This window comes from Chiloscyllium plagiosum, unplaced genomic scaffold (genome assembly GCF_037043375.1).
Source record: "Chiloscyllium plagiosum isolate Xiang-an unplaced genomic scaffold, Cpla_swu_hap1 HiC_scaffold_27, whole genome shotgun sequence".
NCBI lineage: Eukaryota > Metazoa > Chordata > Chondrichthyes > Orectolobiformes > Hemiscylliidae > Chiloscyllium > Chiloscyllium plagiosum.
The window spans coordinates 62,716,482-62,736,044 of NW_028270165.1; the positions used below are offsets into that span (position 1 = coordinate 62,716,482).

General features: G+C 48.3%; 2 protein-coding genes across 11 annotated transcripts in view; one reads left to right on the top strand and one right to left on the bottom strand.

The window, feature by feature from the left end:
- Positions 1-19,563, bottom strand: part of LOC148144426 (uncharacterized) — a 256,117-nt gene that overhangs the window by 205,399 nt on the left and 31,155 nt on the right. The gene's annotated exons all lie outside the window — the stretch shown is intronic.
- On the top strand, positions 1,540-18,903 carry LOC148144430 (uncharacterized). 10 transcript variants are annotated; one of them, XM_087974771.1, is made up of 3 exons: positions 1,608-1,654; positions 16,156-16,236; positions 16,922-18,903. In XM_087974771.1, exon 3 carries the CDS (start codon positions 17,321-17,323, stop codon positions 17,951-17,953), a length of 633 nt encoding a protein of 210 aa, XP_087830897.1. In that variant the 5' UTR covers positions 1,608-1,654; positions 16,156-16,236; positions 16,922-17,320; the 3' UTR covers positions 17,954-18,903. The 10 variants fall into 10 exon arrangements, with proteins under 10 accessions (XP_087830901.1, XP_087830897.1, XP_087830900.1 ...); XM_087974773.1 differs by lacking the exon at positions 1,608-1,654 and adding an exon at positions 1,780-1,797; XM_087974772.1 differs by lacking the exon at positions 1,608-1,654 and adding an exon at positions 10,707-10,725.

Below are 19,563 nucleotides of genomic sequence, written 5' to 3' on the forward strand. Positions count from 1 at the left end.
GGGGAGGTGGTGTTCAGGTACATAGTTCTTTGGAAGTTGCATCACTGCTAGACAGGGTGGTTAAGGTGGCATTTCGCAACATTGCCTTCATTGTTCACACCATCGAGTAAAGGGGTTGGGACATCATGTTGAGGTTGTACAGGATGTTGGTGAGGCCACTTTCAGAGTACTCAGTACAGTTCTGTTGGCCCTGTAATAGGAAGAACACTATTAGAGAGAGTTTAATAAAGATTTACCAGGATGTTGTAAGGACTGGAGGGTTTGAGTTATAAGGAGAGGCTGGGTCTTTATTCACTGGAGCACAGGACGTTGGGGGGGGGGGTGACCTCATTGAGATTGATAAAATCATGAGGATTGGAGGTAAGGTGAATAACAAAGGGCTCTTGCTTAGCATCGGCGTGCTCAAAACTAGGGGCCATTTTGTTTTAATGTGAGGAGAGAGATTTAAAAGGAACCGGAGGGGCAAAAGTTTGAAAGAGGGTGATTTGCATGTGGAATGAACTTGCTGAGGATATGGTAGCTGCAGGTACAGTGACAACATTGAAAAAGCATTTGGATGGGTACATGAATAGAAAGGTTTAGAGGGATATGGGCCAAATGCAGGCAAGTGGGACTGGTTTAGTTTGGAATCCTGGTCGGCATGGACGAATTGGACCGAAGTGTCTGTTTCTGTGCTGTATACCTTTATTGAAACCAGTAGAATTCTGAAAGGGGCTTGACAGGATAGATGCAGATAAAATGCTCCTTTGGTGGGCAGGGTCATCGAATTCCGACAATGTGGAAGCAGACCGTTCAGCCCATCTGTTTCACTCTGGCCCTCTGAACAGTACCCCAACCATACCCAACCCCTTACTGCGTATTTCCCATGACCAAGCCACCCTAACCGGTACATCCCTGGTCACTATGGGTAACTTAGCACAGCCAATTCTCCCTAACCTCTACACCCTAATCTATAACTTACCTTCTCAAGAATGTAATTTAAATGCAGAGCTTTTCTAAGAAAAATGTCAGTCTGACTCAACATTGGGACACAGACAGAATTCACACCTATTGTCTCTACTTATAAATAGGGCAACGTCTCTTCGAAATGTAGATTCACTTAGATATAACTGCGTCACTTTACATATGAAGATATCCCTTTGAATGTGCCCACATCCCTTTGAAATGTAATCTTGTCAATTTAAACCTCTTTATTTGCAGAAATACCCGTTAAAATGTCCACGTCCCTTTTAAAATGCAGATTGCCCCTTTAGATATAACGCCGTTCCGTTAGATGTCGGAATATCTGTTTAAATTGAGCCGTGAGCTTTCCCAATGTAGACAGGGCTCCTGGAAACGTGGCAGTGTCCCCCCTGCAGCTGCAGAGCGAGACAGGAGAGTTTGTTTTTGTGAATGAGCAGTTGTAGCGCGAGGTGCTGTTGCTTGGTGACGGTGAGGCTCCCCCGGCCCCGCCCATCCCCCGTGCAGACGTCACGCGGGGGCGAAGGCGGTTGGGAGGAGAAGTCGCTCGAGCGGGGAAGCGGCGGGAGGGCGGCCGTTAGGAAAATGGCGCCGTGCGGCCCGGGGCAGACACCCGTCACTGGGCACCGCCGCCTTCCTGGCGCAGCTGCTGGGTCACGGCCACACCGGCCGGCTGTACAGCAGGCAGGAGCCGGTGAGCATTCTGGAGGCGGATGGGGTTAAGGGCCTGCTTGGGAACTCGTCGGCCGCCTGGGTGGTGGAGTTCTACTGGTCGTGGGGCGGCCCCTGTGTCAACTATGGGGCCACCTGGAAGGTACTGGGCCCGGGAGGTGAAAGGTGAGGCAGGTTGTGGGGTGACGGAGGGGAAGGAATGTGGGGCCTGTCCTGTCCTGTCATAGTGACATTTTACACTCACTTTCCATCTGCTTTTACTGGCGCTTGTGTTGTTTCCCCCTCACTCTTTGTTTAATCCTTGTGCTGTTTACCCCTCACTGTGTGTTTAATCCTTGTGCTGTTTACCCCTCACTGAAGGGGCAGGACCTGTTGAGAATGGTTAATAAAGTATGTGGTGCACTAAGCCTTGTTAACATGGAGATAGTTTGTTATTTGGAAAAATATACTTTTTAATATTTAGAGTCATAGAGATGTACAGCACGGAAACAGACCCATTCGGTCCAACCTGTCTATGCCAACTAGATATCCTAAATTAATCTAGTCCCATTTGTCAGCACTTGGTTCATATCCCACTAAACCCTTCCTATTCATATTCCCATCCAGATGCCTTTTAAATGCTGTAATTATACCAGCCTCCACTACTTCCTCTCGCAGCTCATTCCATACGTGCACCACCCTCTGCATATCTTTTATATCTTTCTGCTCTCACCCTAAACCTATGCCCTCTTGTTGTGAACCTCACCCCTATTCTGGGGAAAAGACACTTAAAAAAAAAGTTGAGCAACCAGACAAAATGCGAAAGCTATAAAATGTTGAGCCTCATGGGGGGAGGGAGAAAAAAATGTGGCTCGACCCCATATTTCTTTTCTTGGCATTTGAACACTTAACATCTGTCAATAACACCAGCATCGCCACAGAGCATATTGTGTCTGCTCCTCGGTGTGAACAACAGCGCGCCTGCTCGCTGGTGTCACCAACACATTGTCCATGCTCCTCACTGTCGGTAGAAAAGGACACATCGCTTATCTCTGTTCCTAAAGGTCTTCCCTTTATTCTTAAAGCTATGTCCTCTGCTCCTAGTCTCTCCTACCAATGGAAACATCTTCCCAATGTCATTGCACTGTGGGGATGAAGCCCTACCCTATCCGGTCATTTCTGGTGGTCGGTGAGACGAGGCCTCAAGGTTAGAGGAAGTAGCTTTTAGACCGAGATGAGGAGGAACTGCTTTTCCCAGAGGGTCGTGAATGTATGGAATAGTCTAGATTACAGTGGTGCTGGAAAAGCACAGCAGGTCAGGCAGCATCCGGAGAGCAGGAAAATCGATGTTTCGGGCAAAAGCCATTCATGAAAATCTGTGGAATACTCTGGCCAAGGAAGCAATAGAGGCAACTTCATTAAGTATATTCAAGACACAGTTAGGTGGGATTTGGCCTGATTGGGGAATTAAGGGGTTGCTTGTGACCGTGCAGGGAGGAGGAAATGAGACAATGGATAGATCAGCCATGATCTTAATGAATGACGGAACAGGCTCACTTGTAGCAACTGGAGTGAATCCAGAGAGGGAGCAGACTTTACGACCTCAGGTATGTGTCTTGGTGAGGAAAGACAGAAGTTCTGGTTGCGACTGTTTTCCATAGCTTGCCAGAGTCTGAGGAGTGACCTTATACACTTTTATATCATCATGAGGGGCATGGATAGGATAAATAGACATGGTATTTTCCTTTGGATGGAGCAGTCCAGAACTAGAGGGTAATAGGTTTAGGATCGAGAATGTGGTGCTGCAGCAAGTCAGGCAGCATCCGAGGAGCAGGAAAATCGACGTTTCGGGGAAAGGCCATTCATCAGAGAAGTGTGTCTGAGAGTTTGTGTGTTCGACTGCATGTAGGAGAGTGTGTATTTGCATGAGTGCCTGCTTGATAAAGTGTGATTGTGATGGAGTATGAGCCTGCGAGAGGGTGAGAGTTTTGAGGGGGTGGTGTATGAATATGTCTGAGAGAGGTATGGATATAAGTGAGGGTTTGCATTTTGCTAAAATAGAGGGCAGCAAGACTTGAACAGGTAATGGTAGGGCCCTGGGTCGTGTTGTAGAACAGAGACCTGGTGGTGTTCAGGTTCATTGTTCTTGAAAACTACATCACTGGTAAATAGGGGAGTGAAGAAGATGTTCAGCACACTTGCCTTCATTGTTCACTTGCTGAGTACAGGAGTTGGGACATCATGTTGGAGATGCACACAGAAAGTACTTTACTCAGAGGGTGATAGGTGCCTGGAACACATTACCAGTAGAGGCAGGGACGGTAGATTCATTTAAAGTGCACCTGGACAGATGCATGTGTCGTTGGAGAACTGAGGGATACAGATTCAGGAATTGGGCGATTAGGTTTAGACAGGGGATTTGGATCAGCTTAGACTTGGAGGGCTGTCGGGCCTGTTCCTGGGTTGTAAATTTTCTTTGTTCTACATTGAGGTTGTACAGGTTGTTGGTGAGGCCATTTTTCTGGAGTACTGAGTACAGTTCTGGTCGCCCTGTAATAGGAAGAAGACTATTAGAGGCTGGACCAATGAGGAGCACTGGAACTCCGGAAGGAGTCTGGTCCTCCTGCCATTGAGAGCAGCCCTATTGTCTGAATCCGAGACATCGATTTTCCTGCTCCTCGGATGCTGCCTGACCTGCTGTGCTTTTCTAATCTTGACCCATGAACTTCTGAAGCTGCTGTTGCTCTTCTCTCTCTGAATGAAGACTGAGATTCATCCAAGACTGTAATTTCCTTCCTCTGTCCAACAGCGCACTCTTCTCTCACTTCCTTTTCTATTTCTTTTATTTTCATGCTGGGATCCAATTGTTGACTTGCAGCAACTGAAAAGAAACGGAGTGAATCCAGAAAGAGGACAGACTCGGGAAAAGCTAGTCCAGGTCTGTGCCTCAAACACATGGCAAGTGCAATATCACAGTGTGAAGTTATAGTCTTTGCTGTGAAAAACAAAGCAGAAATGAGGTGTATTGTTTAAATGGTGATATATTGGGAAGTAGAGAAAGCGAGGACTGCAAATGCTGGAGATCAGAGTCAAAAAGTGCCGTGCTGGAAAAGCACAGCAAGTCAGGCAGCATCCAAGGAGTAGGAAAGTTGACGTATCGGGCACAAGCCCTTCATCTGGAATGATGTGGTTTAGGGTGAGAGGGGAAAGATATAAAAGAGACCTAAGGGGCAACCTTTTCATGCAGAGGGAGCTGCCAGAGGAAGTAGTGGAGGCTGGTACAATTGCAACATTTAAGAGGCATTTGGATGGGTATATGAATAGGAAGGGTTTGGAGGGATATGGGCTGGGTGGTGGCAGGTGGGACTAGATTGGGTTGGGATATCTAGTCGACATGGACGGGTTGGACTGAAGGGTCTGTTTCCATGCTGTACATCTCTATGACTCGAAGACTCTGTGGATGTCCAAAGGGGCCTCAGTGTCTTCCTACACCAGTCGATGCCAGTTGTCAGACAGGTGCAGCAAGCAATCAGCGAGGCAAGTGGAATATTAGCAAGAGGAATTGAGTTCAGAAGTGGGGATTTCTTCCTTCAGTTCGGGGGTCATTGAATATATTCAAGGCTGAGTTCATCTGAGTTTTGACCAACAGAGAAGTGGATGGTTAGTAGGGAAGGCAAGAAAATAGTTTTAACACCAGTATAGAACAGTGACAGTCATACAGCATAGAAACAGACCCTTCAGTCCAACTAGTCCATGCTGACTATATTCACAAATTAAACTAATTGGATCAGCTTAGGCTTGAAGGGTCGAAGGGCCTGTTCCTGGGTTGTAAATTTTCTTTGTTCTATGTTGAGGTTGTACAGGATGTTGGTGAGGCGATTTTGTTTTTGGAGTACTGCGTACAGTTCTGTTCCCCCTGTAATAGGAAGAATACTATTGGAGAGGGTTCAGCAAAGATTTACCTGGATGTTGCCAGGACTGGAGGGTTTGAGTTATAGGGAGAGGACGGGACTTTTTAACTGGAGTGGAGGAGGTTGAGGGATGACCTTATTGAGATTTGAAAAATCATAAGGGGTGAGGAGAATAGCGAGGAGCATGTGTGGTTATGTCGAGCCAGGGATGGGGAGGTGAAACAAAATTGTGGCTCTACCCTTTTTTCCTTCTATTGACATTTGGACAGTTGAATCTGTCAGTTACGCCAGCATATCTACAAAGCCAACTGCACGTGCCCCTCGGTGTCAGCAAGCACTGCGCATGTTCGCCGGTGTCTGCAAAAAACTGCACGTTTCTATCTGTCAGTACAAATGATACATGAATTTCATTTGCCAGCCCAATGAGGAGCACTGGAACACCGGAAGGAGGAGCCTCGTCCTCCTGCCATTCAGGAGAAAGTGAGGTCTGCAGATGCTGGAGATCAAAGTTGAAACTTTATTGCTGGAACAGCACAGCAGGTCAGGCAGCATCCAGGGAACAGGAGATTCGACGTTTCGGGCACAGGCCCTTCTTCAGGAATGAGCAGAGAGTGTTCAGCAGGAGAAGATAAAAGGTAGGGAGGAGGGACTTGGAGGAGGGGCGTTGGAAATGTGATAGGTCGGTGTAGGATGGAGGCGGAGAGGTCAAGAAGAAGACTGCAGGTCAGGAAGGCGGTGCCGGGCTGGAGGGATCCGGCTGAGACAAGGTGGGGGGAGGCGGGATGAAGAAACTGGTGAAGTCCAAGTTCATCCCCTACGGTTGGAGGGTTCCCAGTCGGAAGATAAGACGCTCCTCCTCCGACCGTCGGGTTGTTGTGGTTTGGCGGTGGATGAGTCCAATGACCTGCATATCCTCGGTGGAGTGGGAGGGGGAGTTGAAATGCTGTGCTACAGGTTGGTTCGTCCGGGTGGCCCAGAGGTGCTCTCTGAATCGCTCCGCAAGTAGGCGGCCTGTCTCCTGTTGGGGAGATTTCACTGCGGTGTTTAATGTAGGGCTAGGGAGGGTGACACTTCCAGCCCTGAAATGGTTAACAACAGCCAAGCGAGCTGCTGCAGGCGATTGCATGACTGCTGGAGCTTGTAAGGGATATGCATAATGTTAATTAAATCTTGGAGCCTGTAAATACCAGCCAGTATCAATTGCCCCATCGAAACTTGGGATTAATAAAGAAACTGATCGGAATCTGTAACTGTTAGACAAGTGTGAATTGCTCTATTGGAACCTGTAACTAGTGAGTGTGAATGGCTCTATTTAAGTCTAAAGTTGATAAGTGTAATTGACAATTTAGTTAAACTAAAACTATTGAAAATGGCTAGCCTGTCAGACGCATAGTAATTCCTTGACACAATGGACTATTGAATACGGGATCGGAACTGCTCCCAGGGATGGCTGAGCCATTGTCAAGCACAGCAGGAGCTGGACAGGCACTTCGATGCGGCCAATAGGAGGACGGATCCCCAGCGCGCGCAGATGAATGGACCAATGGGGAAGGCGAACTGACCGGGGACTCCAGGCAGCGCGAAGTATAATTGTGTCAACTTTGAACGGGAAGGGAGAACGCCTTCTCCAACGAATGCATGCTTGTAGATTCGTTGTATCAGTTAAGATTCTGTGAATAAACTGCTGTCTGCGTCTAATCACAGTTGCCAGTGTGAGTCTCTCCTTCCAAAAGAACACGCAAGGACGGGACCCTCCGGGTCCGTCTTAACACTCCCCAATATAGAGGAGGCCACACCGGCTGCAGCGGATGCAGTAGATGATGTGGGTGGAGGTGCAGGTGAATCTGTGGCGGATATGGAAGTTTCCTTTGGGGCCTTGGAGAGAAGTGAGGGGGGAGGTGTGGGCGCAAGTGTTGCACCTCCTGCGGTTGCAAGGGAAGGTGCCGGGATATTTTCCTCCCCTCCCCTATCAGCTTTCCGTAGAGACCACTCCCTCCGCGACTCCCTTGTCAGATCCACACCCCCCACCGACCCAACCTCCACCCCCGGCACCTTCCCTTGCAACCACAGGAGGTGCAACACTTGCGCCCACACCTCCCCCCTCACTTCTCTCCAAGGCCCCAAAGGAAACTTCCATATCCGCCACAGATTCACCTGCACCTCCACCCACATCATCTACTGCATCCGCTGCAGCCGGTGTGGCCTCCTCTATATTGGGGAGACAGGCCGCCTACTTGCGGAGCGATTCAGAGAGTACCTCTGGGCCACCCGGACGAACCAACCCAACCAACCTGTAGCACAGCATTTCAACTCCCCCTCCCACTCCACCGAGGATATGCAGGTCATTGGACTCATCCACCGCCAAACCACAACAACCCGACGGTCGGAGGAGGAGCGTCTTATCTTCCGACTGGGAACCCTCCAACCGCAGGGGATGAACTTGGACTTCACCAGTTTCTTCATCCCGCCTCCCCCCACCTTGTCTCAGCCGGATCCCTCCAGCCCGGCACCGCCTTCCTGACCTGCAGTCTTCTTCTTGACCTCTCCGCCTCCATCCTACTCCGACCTATCAACCTCACCTTGACCTCTTTCCACCTATCACATTTCCAACGCCCCTCCTCCAAGTCCCTCCTCCCTACCTTTTATCTTCTCCTGCTGAACACTCTCTGCTCATTCCTGAAGAAGGGCCTGTGCCCGAAACGTCGAATCTCCTGTTCCCTGGATGCTGCCTGACCTGCTGTGCTGTTCCAGCAATAAAGTTTCAACTCCTGCCATTCAGAACAGCCCTATTGTCTGAATCCGAGACGTCGATTTTCCTGCTCCTCGGATGCTGCCTGACCTGCTGTGCTTTTCCAGCACCACTCTAATCTTGACCCATGAGCTTCTGAAGCTGCTGCTGCTTCTCGCTCTCTCTCGCTCTCGCTCTCGCTCGCTCTCGCTCGCTCTCGCTCTCTCTCGCTCTCTCTCCCTCTCACGTTTCGGGTAAGAGCCCTTCATCAGGAACGATGTGTGGATGGACAAAGGAGCCTCAGCGTCCTGCTACACCAGTCAATGACAGTTGTCAGACAGGTGCAGCAAGCGATCAGCAAGGCAAGTGGTATATGAGCAAGAGGAATTGAATTTAGAAGTGGGGGTGTCTTCCTGCAGTTCGGGGTTCATGGAATATATTCAAGGCTGAGTTCATATCATTTTTGAACAACAGAGAAGTGGATGGTTATTGGGGAAGGCAAGAAAATAGTTTTAAGGCTAGTACAGAACAGTGACAGTCATACAGCATAGAAACACACCCTTCTATCCATGCTGACTATATTCACAAATTAAACTAATCCCACCTGTCTGTGTTTGGCCCACATCCCTCCGTACCTTTCCTATTCATGTACTTATCCAAACATCTTTTAAATGTTACTGTACCTGCATCTTCCACTTCCTCTAGACATTCATTCCACACACAAACTATTTTTTTTTTTAAAAAGAGGTGCTCCTCAGGTCTTTAAAATCGTTCTACTCTCTCCTTAAACGTTTGCTCCCCAATCTTGAAATGACACCTGCCATTCACCTCACCTATACCCCTCATGATCTTTTAAACCTCTCTAAGGTCACCTTTTAACGTCCAATGCTCCAGTGAACAAAGTCCCAGCCTCTGCTCGATTGTAGGGAGATCCATATCCATTTGTGATCTGTTTAATGGTGGTGCAGGCTTAAAAGACCAAATGGTCGACTCCTGTTCCCAATTCTCTGTGTCCTGGACATAAGACATAGGAGCAGAAAGTAGGCTATCAGGTCTGCTCATACAATTCAATCGTGGCTGATAAGTTTCTGAGCCTCATTCTGCTACTTTCTCCATGTAACCCTTGATCCCCTTGATACTCAAGAACCTAACTATCTCGGTCTTAGATATCCTCCGTGACCTGGCCTTTGCAGCCTTCTGTGCCAATGAATTCCATAGATTCACCACTCTCTGACTGAAGAGGTTTCTCCTTATCTCCATTCTGAAAGGTCATCCCTTTACTCTAAAGCTGTGCCCTCAGGTTTTAGTTTCTCCTACCAATGGAAACATCTATCCAACATCCACTCTATCCAGGCTGTTCAGTATTATGTATGTTTAGATCTCCCCTGTGTGTGGGCCTATTAATCAGCATAAGCCAGACCCTTCAGGATGAGGTACAGCAAGGATTAGGTTCAGCAAATTGAAAATGGAGGGAGAGCGTGTAGGATGGAGATATTCAGTTTCTAGAGAATGAGAGAGGAATTAAATTAGAATTGATCGGGTGGGCTGAAGGGCAGTGGCAGATAGAGTTGAATTTGCAGAAATGTGATGTGTTGTATTTTGGTCAAGAAATGCAGGCAGGACTTAACACAGTGAAGGGGAGTGTTGCAGAACAAAGAGACCTTGAAGTACAGGTAAGTGGAGACGCAGGTAGACAGGATAGTGAAGATGATGTTTGGTATGCTTTCCTCTATTGGTCAGAGCATTGAGTGAACGAGTTGGGAGGTCATGTTGCGGCTGCACAGGACCTTGGTTAGGCCACTTTTGGAATATTGTGTGTAATTCTGGTCTCCATCCTATGGAAGGATGTTGTGAAACTTGAAAGGGTTTGGAAAAGGTTTATAAAGCTGGTGCCAGAGTTGGAGGGTTTGAGGGAGATACTGAATAGGCTGGGGCTGTTTTCCCTGTAGTGTCGGAGGCTCAGGGGTGACATTTTATAAGGGGCATGGATAGGGGTGAATAGCCAAGGTCGTTTCCTTAGGGTAGGGGAGTCCTAACCTAAGGTAGGACTCCCCTACCCTAGAGGGCAGATGTTTGAAGTGAGAGGGCAAAGATTTAAAAGGGACCTGAGGGGTCACTTTTTCACGTAGAGCGTTTTGCATGTATGGAACGAGCTGCCAGAGGAAGTGGTGGAGCCTGGTACCATTACAATATTTAACAAGCATCTGGATGGGTACATGAAGAGGCAGCGTTTCGAGGGATATGGGCCAAATGCTGGCAAATGGAAATAGATTAATTTTGGATATATGGTTTGCATGGACAAGTTGGGTGGAAGGGTCTGTTTCTGTGGTGTCTGACTATAGTTGTTTTCGGTGAAAGCAGAAGAGTGGTTGTGAAGACGGGACTTTCAGAGCAGCTTTCAAAAATGTTTGGCCCTTACTGGGACCGGAAGAAGTTACAATGAAATCTTTCATTTGGGAGACAGCAAGCAACTAAGTGAGTACATCTGGGATTTTGGTGGAAACTGGGAATTTGTTGCACTGTGGGGATGAAGAATGTCCATTTTCTCTCTCTCTCTCTCTCTCTCACCACCCCACCTCTGACCCCTGTCCAGTCCATCACCCCACCCTCTCGCTATTCATTCTCTCTCTCACCCCCCCCCCCCACCTTCTGCTTCTTGTCCTTTCTCTTCCCACCAATTGCCCCCATCCATTCTCTCTCTCTCCCCACACTCTGCAGTCCCCCATTCGGTCTCTGCTCATACTCTGGACCCCACTCCATTCTCACTCACTCCTCCACAATACACTATCCCCCCATTCTCTCCCCCGGCCCCCATCACATTCTGTCCCTGTTCCGCCAGTCTTTCTCTACCCCACACCCTCTGCCCCCTGTCCATTTTCTCTCTCTCTTTCACTCTCTCTCTCTCCCTACCCCCCCAACATTCTCTTTTTTTCTCCTGTCCAATCTCCTCCATCAGCCCCTGTCCATTCCTCCAACCAGCCTCAATGCCCCCTGTCCAATTCCTCCTGCGACCCTCAGTGTCTCTTGTCCATTTCCTCCGGCCACCCACAGTGCCCCCTGACCATGCAGTTTGCCCCCTGTCCATTCCCCCCACCACCCACAGTGCCCCCCGACACCAACAGCACCCCTTGTCCATCCCCTCCATCACCCACATCAGCCCCTGTCCATTCCTCCAACCAGCCACAGAACCCCCTATCCATTCTCTCCCCCCACCCCCCCCCACCACCTACAGTGTCTGTTGTCAATTTCCTCTGGCCACCCGCAGTGCTCCCTGTGCATTCCACACCGGCCACCCACAGTGCCCCGTCCACTCCTTCTCTTCTCCCCCCCCCCCCAATCCACAGTACCCCTGTCCATTCTCCCCGCCACACACTGCACGCCCTGCCCAGTCCCCCTCGCCACCCACAGCACCGGCTGTCAAACCCACACCGCCACCCATAGTACCCCCTGTCCATTCCCCCCATCATCCATAGCTTCACCCCATCCATTCACCCCGCCAACCACAAGTCCCCCATCCATTCCCCCTGCCACCCAGAGCGCCCCCTGTCCATTCCTCCAGACAGCCTCAGTGCCCCCTGTCCATTCTCCCCGCCACCCACTGTGCCCCCGTCCATTCTCCCATGGACTATAACCTGGTGTTGTGTGATTTAAAACCATATTCAGAAACATCTGAAAGCAAGTACTACTTTTTTTAAAAAGAGCTGCTGAAATCTTTCTGAAACTTTCATTGAAGTCTGCGCAGTTAGGCTACAGCCCCTATAAGGGTTGAATGGCCTATACGTAGTCTCGTGAAATTGGTTCCAACTATGTAGAAATAGAGTTGTCGAGCACGTACACAAAGACTTTCAGTCCAGGCTGACCAGATATCCTAATTTAATCTAGTGACCCATTTGCAAGCATTTGGCCCATATCCTTCTAAACCCTTCCTTTTCATATGCTGGAGATCAGAGCTTAAAAATGTGTTGCTGGAAAAGCGCAGCAGGTCAGGCAGCATCAAAGGAACAGGAGAATCGACGTTTCGGGCATAAGCCCTTCTTCAGGAATCCTCATTCCAAACACACACCACCCTCTGTTTAAAAAGTTGCCCCTTAGCTCCCTAATAAATCTTTTCCCACTCATCCTAAATCTATGCCCTCAAGTTCTGGACTCGCTCCCACTACCCTGGCGAAAAGGCATAAAAAAGTTGAATAGCCAGACAATGCAAAAGGAATAAAATCTTAAGCCACAGGAAAAAATGTGATTCTACCCTTTTTTTTCGATTTGCATTTGGACCCTTAAAAGCTGTCAGTAATAACGGCATCTCCCCAGAGCATACTGCGCATGCTCATCGGTGTCAGTAAGGCGCAACGCATATTTGCCGGTGTCAGCAAATCACAGCGCATGTTCTTTGCTGTCCGCCGAAAAGGCGCGCGACCTACTTTGACGAACCAATAGAATGCCAAGGAGGACCGGAAGAAGACCGGTACTCCTGCCAATCAGAGCCCCCATGTTGTCTGAATGCGGAAGGTGCACCATGAATTTCAGGACCTGCTGCTGATTCTCTGCCTCTGAATGAAGATTCACCTTCACGCCGGACTGCAACTTCTTTCCTCTGTCCAACTTCTGTGAGTGCGGCACTCTCTTTTCCCACCACCGTTTTCCACTTATTTTTAACATTGGAGTCAAGGGCTCTCCCCAAGGGGGTGCTGCGGAGAGCCCTTGACCCCAACATTAGTGACGTGGGGATAGTGAAGTGGGGATAGGTGAAGACAGGTAGAGGGTAGGACCTGGTTGATCAATGGGAGGAAGGAATCTGGTTGGCAGGGAGGGGGAGGAGCTGGGACAGGAAGGGAGGTTACTTGAAATTGGAGAACTCAATGTTGAGTCCTCTGAGCTGTAGGCTACCCAGGCAGAAGATGAGGAGGTGTTCCTCCAATTTGCGGTTTGCTTCATTGTGGTAATGGTGAAGGCCTAAGATGGTCATGTCAGAAAGGGCGTGGGAAAGGAAATTAAAATGGATGGTGACTGGGAGGTCCAGTCGGCCTCTGCAGACCCAGCTGTGATGCTCAGCGAACCATTTCCCAAGTTTACACTCGGTCTCCCCGATGTAGAGAAGACTACAGTTGGCAAACACATGGCAAGTGCAGTACCATAATATGAAGTTATAGCCTTTGCTTTGGGGGGGAAAAAGCAGAAAAGGTGTGGTGTTTAAATGGTGATATATTGGGATGTGGAGAAAGTGAGAACTGGAGATCAGAGTCGGAAAGTCTGGCAATGAAAAGCACAGCAGGTCAAGCAGCATCCGAGCAGTAGGACAGTCGAAGTTTCGGGCATGAGCCCTTCAGGAATGATGCATGGATGTTCAGAGGGGCATCAGCGTCCTTCTGTGCCAGTTGTCAGACAGGTGCAGCAGGCAATGAGCAAGGCGAGTGGCGTGTTAGCAAGAGGAATTGAGTTCAGAAGTGGGGATGTCTTCCTGCAGTTAGGGTATCATTTAATAAATTCAAGGCTGAGTTAATCTGATGTTTGAACAAGAAAGAAGTGGGCGTTTATGGAGGAAGGCAAGAAAATGGTTTTAAGACCAGTTTAGAACAGTTCCAGAGTCAGACAACACAGAAACAGACCCTTCAGTCCAACTACACCATGCTGACTGTGTTCACAAACAAAACTAGTCCCACCTGTGTGTTTGGCCCATATCCCTCTGAACCTTTCCTATTCATGTACTTATCCAAATGTCTTTTAAACATTGTAACTGTACCTGCATCCACCACCGTGTCTGGACATTGATTCCATGCACAAACTACTCTCAAAAGAAAAGGTGCTACTCCAGTTTTTTGAAAATCTTTCTCCACTCATCTTCCTCATTTGCTCTCTAATCTTGAAATCCCCATCCTAGGAAAAGGACACCTGGGGTTCACCTCATCTACCCTACTCATGATTTTATGAACCTCTTTTAAGGTCACCTGTCAACCTCATGTGTTCCAGTGAAGAAAGTCCCAGCCTATCCACCTAGATGTAGGTATAATCATATCCAGTTATGAATTGTTCAATGCTGGTGCAGACTCGAAAGACCGAATGGCCTAGTCCTGCTCCCAACTCTCTCACTCTGTCCAGGACAGCAAGAGGCCCTAAGTCATAGGAGCAGAAATTAGGCCATTCAGCCCATCAGGTCTAATCACCCCATTCAATCGTGGCTGCTAGGTTTCTCAACCCCATTCTCCCTGTAACCCTCGATCCCCTTGATACTCAAGAACCTATCTGTCTCAGTTTTAAATATCCTCAGTGACCTGGCCTCCACAGCCTTCTGTGGAAATAGATTCCACAGATTCACCGCTCTCTGGCTGAAGAAGTTTGTCCGTTCTAAAAGGTCTTCCCTTTACTCTAAGGCTGTGCCCTCTGGCCCGAGTCTGTCCTACCAATGGAACCATCTTCGCAACGTCCACTCTGTCCGGGCTGTTCAAGATTACACCCACCCCCCGAGTGCGGGCCTGTTAATCAGCATGAACCAGACCCTTCAGGATGAGGTACAGCAGGGATTAGGGTCAGCAAAGTGAGAATGGAGGGAGTGTGTGTGGGATGGAGATTTTCAGCTTCTAGGGAATGAGAGAGAAAAGTGAGTTCGCTATAAATTAGAATTGATCGGATGGGCCAAAGAGTGGTAAATGGAATTTAATTTGGAGAAATGTGAGTTGTTGCATTTTGGTCAAGCAATCCAGGCAGGACTGACACAGTTAAGGGGAATGTTGCAGAACAAAGAGTCCTTGGAGTGCAGGTTCCATAGTTCTCAGGTAGACAGGATAGCCTTTGTTGGTCAGAGCATTGAGTAGATGAGTTGGGAGGTCATGTTGTGGCTGTCCAGGATGTTGGTTAAGCCAATTTTGGAATACTGCATTCAGTTCTGATCTCCCTGCTGCAGGAAAGATGTTATGAAACTTTGAAAGGGGTCAGAAAAGATATAAGCTATAGGGAGAGGCTGAATAGTCCAGGGACATTTTCCATGGAGCATCAGAGGCTGAGGGGTAAACATATAGGCCTTTGTAATGGGCATGGTGAGGAGGGAAAACCTAAGGTCTTTTCCCCCAGGGTAGGGGAGTTCAAGAAAACTAGAAGGCATATGTTTGAGGTGAGAGCAGAATGATTTAACAGGGGTCTGAGGGGCAACCTTTTCACACAGAGGGTGGTGCATGTATGGCACGAACTGCCAGAGGAAGTGGTGGAGATTGACACAATTACAACATTTAAAAGGCATGTGGACGTCTCAGCTCTGCTGGATTTCTGTTGAAGCTTTGACCCCTTCCCCCCCCCCCCTCCCCGCCTTTTACACCTTCTGGGACAATAAAAAATTCAGTCAATCAACACCCAACCCACAATCTCCCAGCCTGTCAACCATCCAGGGACTGTGTAGTCACAGCAGGAAATCAAACAAGAAAAATGAAACAACATTAGAAACAAATTGGTGCTCGTGTTTAATGTTTATTCATTAGAAAGTAAACCAGAAATGGGGCTCTCCCAGGATTCGTGTGGTGCCCTACTTGAGGAATTCTTTCTCTCTTACATCGAACTGTTAGTATGCAGCTCTGATTTACAACAATAGTTACATCAACAGGACTAAAGCATCTGTTATCAAATTGGCAGTGATGTACAGCACGGAAATAGAGTTTTTCTCTCTCATGCACACACGCACATACAAGTCCATGGGGGTGAATTTATATTTGCAGAATGATATTTGCAGATACATTCTATTTTGCTCAAAAAATACACAATCTGCAGGCAGTCAATCCATGTAATATATTGTAAATTCCTGTTTGGAAATAGAACCAGTCTGACTCAAGATTGGGGTACAGACAGACTCTGACCTCACACCTTTAATGCATTGTCTGAGCTGAGATGTCACCTCTTGTTATAAAACCTTGTTATCTTGATAAGGTGCCTTGCAGGAAGTTCTGGGATTTACATGTTAATGATGGCTGCAACCCATTCTAGAAGATGAAAGACTTAACAATCCAGGTTTGTTCAATATATCATTTCAGTGGCAGGACACTTTTTTTTTCTATGTGTCTTCTGATTTTATTTTCCGCAACCACCTGATGAAGGATCAGTGCTCCGAAAGCTAGTCCTTCCAAATAAATGTGTTGGACTATAACCTGGTGGTGTGTGTTTTTTCAACTTTGACCAGATGCGGGTGGATTGACCATGCTAAATTACCCACGGTGCCCAGGGATGTGCAGGTTAGGTGTATTAGTCAGGGTTAAATGTAGAGCAATAGGGGTAAGGGAATGGCTGTGGGTGGGTTACCCTTCAGAGGATCGGTTTGGACTTGTTGGGCCGAGTGGCCTGCTTCCACACTGTGGGGATTCTCTGAAGGGAAGGGATTTTTGCAAACACACTTTTCTTTTGCTTTACAAAATCAGACCTGCTCACTCTCAGCAGTATCCCAGTGTTAGGAAAGATATTAACTTTCAGGTGGAGTTATCCAAAATTCAGAGAGATGTCTGTCTTGATGTTTTTGCTTTTCTGCCCTTGTAAGGTCCTGAATCAGCACCTTCAGGAGAATTAGTAGAGGAGAGGGAGAGATGGTGCTTTCAATTTTGTGGAACAACAAAAGAAAGGAATATTCCACAAAGTAGAATTGCTTGTTCTGAATTTCTACCCTGCACTGACAGTGATGACCTTTGTAATTTGTTTTTAACAGTGTATTTGAAGATCTGAAGCTTCAAAATCAACAGATGAAGGGCTTATGCCCGAAACGTTGACTCTCCTGCTCCTCGGATGCTGCCTGACCTGTTGTGCTTTTCCAGTGCCACACTTTTCGACTCTGACTGTCCAGCGTCTGCAGTTCTCACTTTGACGTCAATGTCTGACAGTCACTCAATCTATCAGGACTGCAACGGTTTTCAACCATGATTCTGTGAGAAGGAGCAAAGCTTTTTGGTTCCTGTTTAGTACGTTTTCAGCATCAGTGGGATTGGATGAGAGACCCTACTGTTGCTGCGCTCTGAGTGTGGAGCCTGAAACAGTTGTACGGCCTGGGAAGAGGAATTCACGGTGGGGAGGGGCTCCACACGTATTTGTGTGTAACTGAAGCTCCGTCATGGAGAAACCAGAGGAATCCAGCCCCGTGGAGAAACCATGGAAGTGTGGCGACTGCGGGAAAAGCTTCCGTGTCCCGAGTGTCCTGGAGACTCATCAGCGCAGTCACACTGGGGAAAGCCCGTTCCCCTGTCCCGTCTGCGGGAAGGGCTTCAGCACTTCCTCCACTCTGCTAACCCACCAGCGGATCCACACGGGGGAGAGGCCCTTCAGCTGCGCCGAGTGTGGGAATTCTCTTACCCAGGCCTCTGTCCTGCTAACCCACCGGCGGATCCACACGGGAGAGAGGCCCTTCAGCTGCCCCGAGTGTGGGAAGGCCTTCAGCAATTCCTCCAACAGGCTGAAACACCAGCGGGTCCACACGGGGGAGAGGCCCTTCAGCTGCCCAGTGTGCAGGAAGGCCTTCAGCGATTCCTCCACCCTACTGAGGCACCAGCGGGTCCACACGGGGGCGAGGCCCTTCAGCTGTTCCGAGTGCAGGAAGAGATTTACCCAGGCCTCCAATTTGCTGACCCATCTGCGGGGACACACGGGGGAGAGGCCCTTCAGCTGCCCCCTGTGCGGGAAGGGCTACACACGCTCTACCAACCTCCGGAGGCACCAGCGAGTTCACATACCATCGCAGGGGGATTGAAGGAGCGACGGCTGAGTGCCGTTATTGACTGGACTGTCAACCCAGTTCCGGGGGCTCCCGGGTTTGAATCCCACTGCAGCAGATGGTGCGATACGGGGTATGGGTTGAAATTGCCGAGTGAGGCAATACTTCCTCCGAGTTAAGGCTGTACCAAGGATCCAATTACAAAGGGATAACTTGGTGGTGACCAATAGTAAAAAAAGTGAGGTGGGTTGGGGGGTGGTGGGGTAGCGTGTGCGTTTTGACCTTGAGCTGTTTAAAAAGCAGCTACGTTTACTCTGCCTTTTTGCTGAGGGGGTTTGAAGCTGTAACAAAGTTGGATCTCAATAAAGGTTACCTGAATTTACCCCTTGGCTCAGACTCTTATTGAAAGCTTTGAGCTCCAAGAGGTTTTTGTTTTAAAGCTGCTCATTTCTTTCAGCCTCCTGCACTAAGCTTCCAATGTCGTGTATCAGGTGGAGTGGTGAATGAGCAGCCTGTTTTGTTAGAAATTGTAAATTTTTCCAGGAGTGCAGAGTGTGTCATTTCATCGGCGTCGTAAAGTTTACTGGCAGCATCGGGAGGTGTGGCTGTGTTCACTAGAAATGATGTGGAGGAGCCGGTGGTGGACTGGCCTGGATGAAGTTAAAAATCACACAACACCAGGTTATAGTCCAACAGGTTTATTTGGAAGCACTAGCTTTCAGAGCACTGCTCCTTCATCGGGTAGCTGTGGCGCATGATCATTAGATTCAGATTTTATAGCAGAAGATCACAGTGTCATGCAACTGATAGGGTGTATTGAACGAACCAAGATTGCTGTTAAGTCTTTCACCTTTTAGAATGTGTTGCAGGTTTCAGTTCATTAACATGTAAATCCCAGAACATCTTATAATTCACGTACTCAAGATGACTTAAGCTTTTTTTAAAAAAAAAGTGACAACTCAGCCTCGATAAAGGTGTGAGGTTCAAGTCTGTCAATGTCCCAATTTTGAATCAAACTGGTTCTATTTCCAAAGTAGGAATTTATAAAATATTATATGGATTGACTGCCTACAGACTGTGCACTTTTTGAGCTAAATTGAATGTATCTGCAAACATAATTCTGCCAATACAAATTTGCCCAAGAGGTGATCTGTGGATGTGAGTTTGTGCTTGAGAGTGCACGTAAGAGTGTATGCATGCTTGGTAAAGTGAGAGTGTGATGGCGCATATGCCTGAGAGTCTGTTGGGGGGGGCGTATGTGTAGGTGTCTGAGAGAACACGTGTGTATGAGTGAGGTATGAATAAAAGTGAGGGCTTGCGTTTTGCTAAAACAAGGAAGGGCGGGACTTGTACAGTTAATGGTAGGGCCCTGTGTCATGCTGTAAAAGAGAGACATGGTGGGGTTCAGGTACACAGTTCTTTGAAAGTTGCATCGCTGCTAGACAGGGTGGTCAAGAAGGCATTAAGCATACTTGCCTTCATTGTTCCCCCCACTGCGTATAGGGGTTGGGGCATCATGTTGAGGTTGTACAGGGATGTTGGTGAGGCCACTTTCAGAGTACTGAGTATGGTTCTGGTGGCCCTGTAATAGGAAGAATAAGATTTACCAGGATGTTGCCAGGACTGGAGGGTTTGAGTTATAATGA